Source organism: Lynx rufus, unplaced genomic scaffold (assembly GCF_022079265.1).
Source record: "Lynx rufus isolate CCGP_SWC_20201006 ecotype Redwood Valley unplaced genomic scaffold, mLynRuf1.p SCAF_7, whole genome shotgun sequence".
NCBI classification, from domain to species: domain Eukaryota; kingdom Metazoa; phylum Chordata; class Mammalia; order Carnivora; family Felidae; genus Lynx; species Lynx rufus.
In genome coordinates this window covers 102,637,589-102,650,628 of record NW_025814889.1, presented here as the reverse complement: position 1 = coordinate 102,650,628, position 13,040 = coordinate 102,637,589, and the positions used below count along the sequence as shown (strand labels likewise).

Sequence of the window (13,040 nt, the reverse complement as noted above, 5' to 3'; positions counted from 1 at the left end):
GTGAAACTGGTGTTTTGAAGCCTGAGTTCTCTGGCTAGCCGCATGGCCTAGGTGTAGGCCTGGGTTTTTCACTATCCAAAGGGGTCTTAATATTGACCTTCTTTCAAGAGGCATGTGGTGACAAGCACGATCTGGAAGACAGATGCTGTGATTTAAAGAGAAACTAGAATATTTTGAGAAAACCTCTGTAAACTTCTCCAACGGTATCAGGAAAGAACTCCCAGTATACCTGAGTGCTGTTTCAAATGAGGCCCTAATCAGCATTAAACATCATGCTTCCATATTGAGGGTTTCAGTACTTAACTCTTTCTAAAGAACCACTTTCCTGAGATATAATTCACATAACATAAAATTCACCCTCTTTTTTTTTAAATGTTTATTTTTGAGAGAGAGCAAGAGAAAGAGACAGCACAAGCAGGGGAAAGGCAGAGAGAGAGGGAACACAGAATCTGAAGCAGGCTCCAGGCTCTGAGCTGTCAGTACAGAGCCCGACGTGGGGCTTGAACTCATGGACTGCAAGATCATGACCTGAGCCAGAGTTGGTTAACCAACAGAGCCACCCAGATGCCCCTAAAATTCACCCTCTTAAAGTGCATGATTCAGTGGACTTTAATATATGCAGAATTGTGTGACATCACCACTACCTAATTTTAGAATATTTTCATCACCCCACAAACGAACTCCTAACCATTAGCTGTCATTCTTCCCCCCACCTCACCTCCCCCCCCCCCCCAGCCTTACACAACTGTTAATCTGCTTTCTGTCTGTGGATTTGCCTATTCTGGTTCATCCATGCTATAGCAAGTATCAGTCCTGTATCCCTTTTTTTATGTGACTGAATAATACTCTGTTATGTGGATATAGCATGTTTTATTTATCAGCTGATGGAATTTTGAGTTCTTCCTACTTTTTGGAAATTTAGAAAAATACTGCTATGAACATTCTTATATAGTTTGTGTGTGTATTTACACATGTGTGTATCTGTGTGTGTGTTTGTGTGTGTACATGTGTCTCTATTTTTCTTGAGTATATACCTAGGAGTTGAATTATTAGGTCATATGATAATTATCCATTTAACATTTTGGGAAACTGTTGAACTGTTTTCCAAAGTAGCAACCCCATTTCACTTTGTCACTCGAAATGTTGGAGGGTTTCAATTCTCTACATCCATGCAAGCACTAATTATTGTCAGATTTTTTGGCTTGTAGGATCGCCTGAACTTTGAGTTCTTTTTTGTGGTGTCAGAGCATAGAGAAGTACATAGTCACTGGGGCCACATCGTGTTAGTATCACCTTCCCCTCTTTCATGGTGAGCCTCACCCTGCGTTGTCATTTGTGACTTCTTTTCATGCCCCACAGTCTCTCATACATGTGGTTTAAGCTCAGTCCTCCTCCTTTTTATCAAAACCATGCATGACAATGCCTTCTCAACCTGTGGTCTGTCCATGTCTCTTTACAGAATGAAGGATCTAGGTCTACTGGTCAGAGTGATGCTTTTTCTGCTGGTGAGGAGATAAGGGCACCGATCCATGTTCCCAATAATACGAATAACATTTACTGAGAGTTTATTAGGTGCCAAGAATTGTTCTATTTCATGTGAAGTATCTCCTTTAGAATGTATCATAACTCATGCAGGTGGGTAATATCCCATTTTACAGAAGGGTTAAGCAATAAGCCCAAGGACATACCCGTCGTAAGTGGAGTCATGGTTGGGTCCACATAGGTTGAGTCCAGAACCAGAGCTTTAATCTCCCCTAACGGGGCTATTTCACCACTAAATTATAACTGACTAAGCTGAATGGGCCTGTCTTCTTCACCATTGTATTCGTAAAAACTAGAACAGTCCCTGCTCATAAAAGGGACTTAATAAATACATGTTGAATAAATAAAAGAATAAATGAATGAAATTAACTTAGAATAATTTAAAGACTCTTATAAAATTCATAAAAATCTCAGGAACAAGTGTGTGTGTGTGTGTATGTGCATGCTCCTTCTCTTTCATCTCTTAATTATTTAAGCTTTTGTTTTTCAGCAAGTTCTCATTCTTCTCCTTTATTCCGTAGTACACATAGTACTCAATTGCTGACATTTCATCTAATTGCAGAGTAACAGATTGTAATGGATTAAAGCTTTCACAATAAAAACACTTGGCCTGCTCAAAGTGAGGTAGGAGTAAGACAGAAGGTAAAAACATTGAAGAATTCACAAACAAGATAATAAAAAAAAAAGTGTTCCGAAACATATGATGAACTCCCCAGAAAGGATTACATTGTAAGAGATCCAAATGTGTGGAAGACAGAGGACGCAACAGAACAAGACCTTCCCCTGCATTGATCACATGGCTTCCCACTCAAAATTCTCTTCACTATTTGAATAATAAACTTGATGTAGGCAAGACTGCTCTTGTCTATGTCATTTTTCTCATCTTTTTGTTTTCTGTTTATTCCTATTTCAACCCCCACTCCTCATTTGCTGCTCTCCCAATCTATATTCAAAAACCTGTGCTTCCAACCCACTTTGCTCTGTTTTATTCAAAATTCAGCTGAAAACTTATATTCTTTGAGTTAAGAGAAAAACTACCCCCTACATCATTTTCTATTAAAACAGTTAGATTCCTTAGTATTAGATGTGTTAGAACTTTATTCCCCAATATTTTTTTCCCACAGTGATACATTTGAGAGACCATACAATGAGGCTAACGCTGATAACATTTCGTTCAGAGTCAGAATATAAATCTTACAAGAACAGGGGTGCCTGGATGGACTTCAGCTCAGGTCATGATCTCATGGTTGTGGGTTCAAGTCCACATTGGGCTCTCTGCTGTTAGCACAGAGCCTGTTTCAGATCTTCTGCCCCACCCACCTCTCTGTCCCACCCGACTTGCTCTCTGTCTCAAAATAAACATTAAAAAAATAAGTCTTGCAAGAACATAGACCCTATTATATTAATTAGCACAGTAAGTAAAAGTATTTTACTCCATTTGATCATCAACTCCTGCTTGACTCTAAATAGATTATGGCAATTTCAATAAAATTGAACTTGTGAAGACAAGAAGCCACTGTTGAGGAGGAAAGAATGCATTGTACGCTGAAACTTATGGAGAGAGGAAATAGAATTCAAAATATTTTGGGTGTGCCATATAAGCAGTACACAGGGACAATGGAGTACCTTTGAAGATGACTTCCTTGAAGGTAGTAAAACTCATAATGTATGTTTGATACAGAAAATTCTCATTTCATTCTAATTTGTTCAATTCACTTGAAAATATTTAATAGTCACTCAAGCACTTTGGAGATTCTAGGCAAAGTGGAAGGCCCTGTAGATGAGAAGGTAAAGGAGATATAGTATCCCTGTGCTCGTGGAGCTTTAGTTAGCTGAGTGGCAATATGGCAGAGTAGACAGAAAATGGGTTTGTGATTCAGGCAGATCTGGGTCTAAATCTTGGCTCTTTTGCTTATTTTCTGGGTGAAACTGGGCCAATCATATTTTATAATATGTGAAATAGGGATATGAAGAGTTATCCCATAGGACTGCCCCAAGAATTACAAGAGCTCATGTGAGAAAAGCAGTTAGTAGAGTATTTGGCACAGATGTGGATCTGGCTTTCATATTCCAACACTTGTCCTAGGGAAGAACAATTTCTAACAAGCTTCACTTAGTGGCCTGAGTCTCAATTCATCAGTCTGATATTTAAGAGACAAACTGTCACTAAAATACTTCATTCAGTCTTATTTATTCAATATCAGGGTACCTGTTTAAGCCCTCCCTCCACTCTTAGCTAAGCTTGTTATTGGCAGTCTCAGCTCTGCAAACTTGCTCTTGCTTATCTCTTTCACAATTATTTAAAATTTACAGTTTATTTTGAGAGAGCGTGGGTGTGCATATGCATGCATGTGCCTGAGAGAGAGAGAGGGAGAGAGAGGATCTGCAGCAAGCTCTGTGCTGTCAGCCCAGAGCCCAACATGGGGATCAATCCCAACCATGAACTCATGACCTGAACCGAAATCAAGAGTTGGATGCTTAACTGACTGAGCCATTCAGGTGCCCCTTGCTGATCTTTTAATTTCTTGAAGGCCTTCTGTTTCTTTCTGTCTATTCAAATTCTCTTGAAAGATGGTTCACTTTTTTCAAGTCTTCAGTGGAGCCTCCCTCTCTATGCCTTTTCTTCTTGCTTTAATAAAACATTTGGTACATTTGAAATTTCTACTTCTTACTTGGTTCTTCCTGAAGCTTTTGTTATTTTGCACTATAAATTTCTGTTGCTACTATTGCCACCTTCCATGTGTGAGTCTTAATTTTCTGTTTTATATACTTTATGATATACTTTTATATACTAATTTCACAGATATTCAGTATATTTTAAATGAATGGATGGGAATTTATATTCTATTTAATGAAGAAGTTTTTTTTTTAATGGAAAGCAAAATCCCTCTGCCTTCATTAAATTCATCAGTACTCATGAGTGAATAACAACATGTTTGTGTTAATGAGTACCTTGGCATTTTAGGGCTTTCTATCTTGGGTAGGAATTCATGCTGACTATTTATGAAATATTAAGAAGAAACAAAATGCCATAGTTGTTTTTTTTTTGGTATGTTAGATATATTTGTAATGTATTATGATATTTGAGAGGGAAAATATATATGCAGACTTTAACCAGTTGCAAGTTGTCAAAGCAAACTGATCAAATGTTAAGATTTTGAAAAAAATAAGCTAAAGTTGAGAAAAACTAGTTTGCATCAATTGGGTTTTTTTTTTTGTTTGTTTTTTGATTTTGCATTTAAATTGTTTTAATCTCCATTTTGAGGCTGAAAAGACTGGGAAAGATTGTTTAACGAAGATGGCATGGTTAAATAGAGTGTGGGTTTCAGACCTGTTTGAATTTTAGCTCTGGCCTTCGTTGTATGAACTTTGACAAATTAGACTTTCCTGGCCTTCAGGTTTCTCACTCCTAATAATGCCAATGCTGAGGAGTGTTGTGAAAATTATTTTTGTTGGCACTCAGCAGACACTCAGTAAAAGAAAGCTTTTATTATTTGTGTTTATCGCTTCAGAAGAGAAGTTAAAGTACGTGTTAATGAAGGTGAATTTTGGCTGGGAACACAGGCCTCTGGGTGGTTAGAGCTGTGAAGGAGAGGGGTAACTCAGTAGGTTAAAGTATGTGACAATGGAAGGTCATGAAAGGGTATTGTGAAAATAACCAGAGTGTCTCTCCCCTAATTTAATTCTTTAGACTCTAAATTTAGTTTTCTAGAGAATTTACAATGAAAGTAAAATGATATTAAATTTTCATTTAGGAACTCAGTGAAGTGAGAATTTGGTTTCATCCATTTGCGCATGAAAAGTCTTTTTAACTAGAAAGGCAGCCAAATTATACCCTACACACTAGAGGGATATTTCAAGTTATTTGTTTGCTTTTTTCCTATGATGTTCTTAGAAACCACATCATGAAACAGGCAATACTTACACTGCATAACAATACAGTTATAATTGGTGATGGGAATTCTGACCAAAGATTCAAAATCAAGTAAACCATAGCTACACCCAAAAACATATCAAAAATCAAAGGCAACTCTATTTCTGTACTAGTTTAGATGGAATTATTATGTTCCAAGTCCCATAAAATGAACATATATATACTAACTGCACTAAATTGTATCATGGTCTTAATGTATTATAAGACAACTGAGTACCACTCTATCATATCTATTACTTACAGACCTGACTAGCAATAAATACTCTATGATAAACATAGGTATTTGTTCATATTCTTGGAATTCTCCTTGAAGCTGATTCTTTTCCACCTCCTTCTGGGTAAATTTCCATGTTGCAAACAGAGATTTACCTTACAGCTTGAACTAAATCCTAACTTTAGATAAAGTTAGACTAAGCTAAACTGCAAGCTCTCTGTGTGTCATGGAAACCAGGTGAGAAGGTTACAGAGAAAGACACATGAAAAGATGCTAACATTACTCATCAGGAAAAAAGAAATCAAAACTGTGATATCATCTCACACCTGTCAGAACAGCTAAAATTAACAGCACAAGAAACAACAGGTGTTGGCGAAGATGTGGAGAAAGGGGAACCCACTTGCACTGTTGGTGGGAATGCAAACTGGTGCAGCTGTTCTGGAGAACAGTAAGGAGGTTTCTCAAAAAACTAAAAATAGAACTACCCTATGATCCAGCAATTGTGCTGCTAGGTATTTACCCAAAGGATACAAAAATAAAGATTCAAAGGGGTACATGCACCCCCATGTTTATAGCAGCATTATCAACAATAGCCAAACTATGGAAAGAGCCCAAATGACTACTGACTGATGAACGGCTAAAGAAGATGTAGTGTATGTACATACATATAATAGAATATTATTCAGCCACCAACAAGAATAAAATCTTGTCATTTGCAACAGTGCGGATAGAGCTAGAAAGTATTATGCTAAGGGAAATAAGTTAATCAGAGAAAGACCAATTCTATTCCTGAAGACAATATTACACTGTATGTTCACTAAGAATTTAAATAAAAAATTGAAAAGCAAAAGTTACAGAGAAGAATGAGATAACTGAATAAGCTTTAACAACAACAAAAACAACTATCACCATTTTCAGTCCATTAACAAACAGTAATAACAGTGAATTTGATAAGCATCTATACTTCCTTTTTTTCAAAGCAACAGACCAAAATACCCCAAAAGATATTAAACCATTTTAATCATTTAATACGAGGATGTTTTGTTGATAGATTTTGAGAATACCTAAGACCTCATTTATAAAATAACACAATTACAATTATTAACATAGACTTTAAAGGGGGAATTTTGAAACCCCCCACAGTTTAATACACACCTTGCCCCATTTCTTCAATCAAAAATCTTTAAAAAAATTTTTTTGCACACCTGTGTGCTTGCCTCCTGTGATTAAACTTGGTTTCATGGCGGGGAACAATAAATATGGCTACTGCTGCACTTGAAGCTTACAGTCTAGCCAGGGAAGACAGACAATGAACAAGTAAACAAATAGAAATAAGTGGAACTTCCTGGAACGTGGGGATCGATAGAAGTGTCTTTGTTGGATTTCTCTAATGTGAGAGATTGTGAACGACAGGAAGGGTTCTTATTGGCATCTGTTTTTAAAATACCACCAGTTAACCTTTTGTGAGGATTTCCATTTGGGGCATTGATTTGTTGCGCAGAGATTCTCGGAGGGCATGAGTTACCATCTGACTGCTAAGTATACTTAGAAAAAGCATCAGTTCTTTTATGATCTTTGGACATCAAAGATGTCCTAAGGAGTAATGACTTTAACCCATTCCAAAGACGTATCAAGTAATTGACCAGTGGAGGCTGAAAAACTTTTGCCATTTGAATGAATATGTATTCTCCAAATGCTTTTCTGTGAAGTAAATGTTTTCCTAATTAGGCTTAAAAATGTGAAATTTTGTTGCAAAATTGATTTTCTATTAAGGCACTAAAGTAGTTTCTCTTCCTTTCTGCTTGGGTACTAATTAAATTATGTCCCGACTTGCTTTAATTCAGCAATCAATTTTTTCTCCATTTGCACTGGATTACAGAATCTCATTTAAAAATCACTCGTTAACAAATTCTACACAAAGCAGAAATGATAGACTCATTCTCTAATGGAGACAAAAACAGTACTGGTAAAGTCATAAGACAGACTTACTCAAAAGTCAAAAAAAGATTTAGTTGTTTTCTGGTAGTATATATTTCTTATATAGTATATGCTGTCTTTAGAGATAAAAAGTAGTAGTGGAAGCCATGGGGGTTAAAATACATTAAAAAATTAGAACAAAATGCTAAAATAAAAAAGGTCTAAGTGATTTAAAGATGTACCTGATGCTAGGGTGCAGCACTGAGACAATTTATAAAATCATAAAATTAAAAAAAATGGAATTCTAGACATTGATTTTAACATTTGAAGTAATTAAGCAGATGTATAAAAATAATGGACTATTCTAAAAGTATGAAGGTTAGTTTCAGGTTTGACTTGTGGCTGGCATAAATATTTTATTGAATAATTAAAAATAAGACAATCTCAGGGCACCTGGGTGGCTCAGTCAGTTAAGTGTCCAACTCTTGATTTTGGTTCAGGTCACGATCTCATGGTTGGTGAAATGGAGCCCTGAGTTGGGCTCTGCACTGACAGCACGAAGCCTGCCTGGGACTTTCTCTCTCCTTCTCTCTCTCTGCCCCTCTCCCGCTTGTGCGCTGTCTCTCCCTCTTGCTCCCTCTCTCTCCCTCTTCCCCCCCCTCCCCCTCTCTCTCCCCCCTCCTCCCTTGTCTCTCCTCCCCCTCTCCCCCCCCTCTCCCCCCTCTCTCTCCCCCCCCTCCCCTCCCCCTCAAAATAAGTAAGTTAAAAGAAAAGACTATCTTGAAAACATAGCCTGGGGTTATACATATTAGAAACATTTTGCAAATGGGTAATTGAAAACCTTTTGCCAAAAGCTGATTTTTGAGGCCCTATATCAAAAAGGGAAAATAAGGAAAAGTTTTATATGTTACCATCTCTCAACTCAGAGGATATACATTTCTGATTTAAAGAAACAAAAGGAACACAAAAGTCTAGTAGCTTGTAAAGTCAAATTCCATCTTCCTCTGTTAGGAGGTGGCTATTATTGTGTCAGAGAAAGTTAACAAGTTGGAATGGAAAGTCATCCAGAGATGTTTCTTCAGGGGCTAGAATCTAACAGTGGGAACTCTGCACTTGTTAGGGCTCTTCCTGCCATAGCTTATCTCTTTCACACACCTTACGTTTTCAACATGCGCTTAGTAACTTTCAGATAAGGCTTCTTCCCTTTCTTCCTTCTAAACTGCTTGCACATTTAGTTGATCACTAAAATAACATAATTTTTAACTTACATAATTGCTTCATCATCTTATGACTTTTATATTGTTCAACTTTTGGGTGACAACGCCCTACCCCATTTGATCAAAATCACAAGGTTGGATCTAAGTGGGTGGGATTTAACCTATTTAAATCCAAGTGTCAACCAAGTGAACAGACGACCATGATTTCAGTTTCTAGATTCCAAAGCTATATCTTGAATTCCTTTTTTCCACTTTCCTTTATGTCTTTCATTCCTTATGACATTAAATATTACACTGTTAGATGAACAGGAAATAAAAATCATGAACGGAATTGTTCATGTAAAATGGAAAAACAATATCTTTAAAATTGTGAGAAGCAAAGTCAATCTGAGACTTCAATTTATTTACACAACTATAATTTCCTGCAGTTAATGGACAGTAGCATGAAAAACTAGAGCCTATATCAGTGAGAATAAGTAATTCTTCAGATGAAAAATGTAATTGGATCTTCATTTATTATGAGACAGTTTATACCTGGTTCTAGTCATCCAGAGATAGGTTGTAAACTAGACACCTGTTTTATGAGGCTGCTTATATCATGATGAAAGGAAAGAGCCACTCAACTGAAAACTGAAAATTACTATTCCCAAGTAGGTATCCAAGAGGAATGGCTCTAGAGTTTAAGAAGGTAGTTATAGAGTTACTTCCCATTAAAAACTCCAGGGACATTCAGTAAATAGAATGGTGGTGAGGAAAAGAAGAGAGAAGTGGATTTGGATATAGGGAAAAGGCTAGAACAAAGAGGGAGGTAAAAGCATGAAGTGAAAGAGAACCCAAACAAGATTGGCCAAGAAGAGAGAAGGGGAGATCTCTTGCTTATTGAACATTTACCACATACCAGGCTCTGTATTAGGTATTTTACACTCTATCCTAGTCAGTCTGTAAGACGAAGGGTAGATAATGTTAAACCACTTTCTAAAGAAGAAAAAAACCCTGAATTTTAGAGAGCTTAAGTGATGTGACCAAGTTCTCTGAGCTAGTGAATGGACTTGTCGGAAATGAAACCCAGGAGTGTTTGATCTTAAAGACGGGACTTTTTCCAGAAACCAGTCTCAGTGACAGTAAGCCAGGCAAAGATTGGTGTGAAGAAGGAGAATTAGACTGCACTGTATGCAATGAAAGCAGAAGCAGTGTCTACCCTTTTTACTTTCTTGAGTACCTACACAGTCCCAGAAATGTAGCAATTTACAGTAAATACTCAAATAGTATTTTTGAATGAGTTGGGCTACAAAGGTTTGAGATAGGGAGAGAAGACCTGGAAGAAGAAGAAAGAAATAGAAGACAGAGATAGGAGAGGGCAAGTAAGGGGGTGAGAAGAAAAAAAATGTGATTCTTTTTTGGACAGTCTATCTACTCGTAGATTCCAGAGTCAAACGTATCAGCTTACTGTCAACATTCAAACTCTGCCCACATTCAAAGAGTTTTTGAGAAAGGAAAAAGTGCTTGATGGCTTACATTTTCTTAACTCAGGCACAAATACTTGCAAACTTTTCAGAAACCCAGTGAGGTATGAATCCCATACCACTTTATAGTTACCAGATGAAGGTGAGAAGTATGAACCATGCACTCTGGGCAGGTAGCCATTGTGAAGCATGAGTGGGTCATATTTTGATACTCACCTAACAAGCTAACGATTAACCAGTCAACTAATAAAAACCTTTCAGTTAATAAATATTTGTCATGGTCCCACTTTGCACCCCAGTTGCAAGGAATTTACAAAGGAAAACATTTCAATAAAACATAAAAATTCAATGAAACAGCTCATCACTTTGTTAAAAATTTAGAAACATGATCATATTATTTTCAGAGAGATGTTGGATTTAACATTGATATTCACTCATAAAGAAGAACTACTTACAAAAATAACAAAATGTAAAAACTCAATATTATCCTCGGATGGGTTTTGAGTATCCACGGTGGGGCTAAATCTGTTTCAGTATCCAAGAGTCTAAGTTTGACTAATGCATTTGGTTAAGTTATGTATATTCTTTCCAAAAGGAAAGGAGAGCTTAACTCGGATAATTTTTATTCCTTTTTTACAGACAAATTTAGAGCACTAGTAAGATTCAATTTCAAAACAGCAATCAACAAATCTGTTCTAAAACCTCACTAAGTTTCACTGGTCAGAGAAAACCATAGGCTGTGAGGATTCCCAGGTGATAGGCTTGATTGAATGTGTTGAAGACTTGGGGCACTCTTTTTGATCTCCTGGGTGGCCCCAAAGCGATCACGCCTTACAGAATCCTAGGGCTCCTGAATGATGGAGGCTGTTGGCAATCCCCTGAGTGGTTATAAACCCAAGGGATTGTCAGGATCCAAAAAATAGCTAGAAATTGAGCTGCCTTAGGAATTCAGAGAAGCTAGAGTTGTTTGCCTTTGTGATATTGGCCTGTTGAGACATTTGCACAGAAAAACGCCAGTGCCAGGCAGGCATAGCATAATCAAATAGAATTGATTATTATGTAGTTTAAATGCACTAAAGATATTGAACTTCCCTTTTAAATCACAGAAAAGTCCTGTGCTGAACTATTAAAACTGGGGAAAAAACAATGTGAAGAGTACTATAATAATGTGACTTATTTAAAAAATGGATTTAATATCAGCCTTTGTGAATTATATTTGATGTTCCACCCATCATGCTCTGATATCTGTAGAAGAAACAATGAACGGTCTGTGATATGCAGAAATAATCAAGGGAAAAGTGCTATTTTATTTCTGTTCAATAGCTACATAACCTATGTAGAAAATGCAAAATTATTGCAGAAAAATACAAAGAATGAGATGATTTTTCACTGTCCTTTTAAAAAAGTAGATGTGTACGTGTCTGGCATTTTGTGAGCTTTTCAGAAACAGATAGTGAGTATGTGTGTCTGTCCAGGGAATTATCTATAGACATGGTGCACGAATCTTTCTCTCTTCTTTCAAATGAGACCCAGAAGACCAGTATACTTTGTAATGAGGTTATGCAATCCCTTAACCCTATTTTACCAGCTGTCAGCAGCTGGAGGCCCACGTTATCCTTTGTAGAGAGCATCTCTCAATAGGTTATTATGTGAACAGCAACTGGAGAGCACAGCTTGTCTGATTAGAAATGCTAATGTTTTCCTTACCTCTTCCTTCTCCGCACTTTGCAGGTCACGCCACTCCTCAGTTATGTGACCGAAATCCACTGTGTTCATGGGGACTTTAAATTCCCCAATGATGTCATGCTTGGAGAAACGATCGAAATCATATACAGCCATCACCAAGGTTTTGCCACCCAGTTCTGAGTACGGTACCTTAATAAAAAGAGATGAGGATAAAAATCTGGTCACAAATTTAAAATGTTACTTTTTATAGTGTTTAATTGTCATATATATGTTGGATAAGCAAAACAGGGAGATAATGGTGCCTTTTAAAAATGAATTCATTTGAATCACTGCTTGAGGCTTAAACTGGGAGAAATGAGGGACTTAACATAGTCAGTTATTGCTTTATCCTAAAGTTCTAAAAGCTATTAGTACTATTGATTGACTAATAATTAGTATTATTGATATTGATTGATGACTATTAGTCATGCTATAAACACTTTAAGATTTAGCAGTGTTGGCACACAGTAGGCACTTAAATATGTATCGTTTGAATGATTAGTATCTCCTTCCGGTGGGAATTTGTTTAATACAAGAATAAACTAAGATGTATTGCACTTGACCATGTAGGTTTTACTTGTAGGATATTGTGTTATCGTTATGATCATTTATATTGTAAGAGTATAACTTAGGGTGGAAAACTTGCTTCCAAAGTCCCACTAAGTCTTTCAAGCCATTTGGATGCTACAATTTAATGGAGCAGTGATTTATGAAAAAGATATGCTAGGAGTCAGAAAGGATTTAAATGAAATTCACAAGTTGCCTCGCTCCCTAAAACAATTTACAGATAGACAAGAACTGACTAGAAAATTGATGTTCTGAATATCAGAGATGCATTATAAAGATCTTGAGGTTCATTCTTAGGTATGACACTTGTTAGGATGAATGGTGGCAAAAGGCCAAGAGCTGATGGGTTCTCCAGCTGTTCAGATATATCTGGGACAGATGCTGTGGGCTGGGATTTTTACTGGTGACATTTTTAATATTCAGGGGAAGTAGTGCATTCTAAGGAAGCTACACTTCAGTAA

The 13,040-nt window shown here is 36.9% G+C and overlaps 1 protein-coding gene across 2 annotated transcripts in view; it reads right to left on the bottom strand.

The window, feature by feature from the left end:
* SYT1 (synaptotagmin 1) overlaps nucleotides 1-13,040 on the bottom strand; it is a 210,932-nt gene that overhangs the window by 131,444 nt on the left and 66,448 nt on the right. For both annotated transcript variants that reach the window (XM_047067005.1, XM_047067006.1), the window contains exon 5: nucleotides 11,995-12,162. In XM_047067005.1, the coding sequence (XP_046922961.1) occupies nucleotides 11,995-12,162 (168 nt within the window). The remainder of the gene's footprint in view (nucleotides 1-11,994; nucleotides 12,163-13,040) is intronic.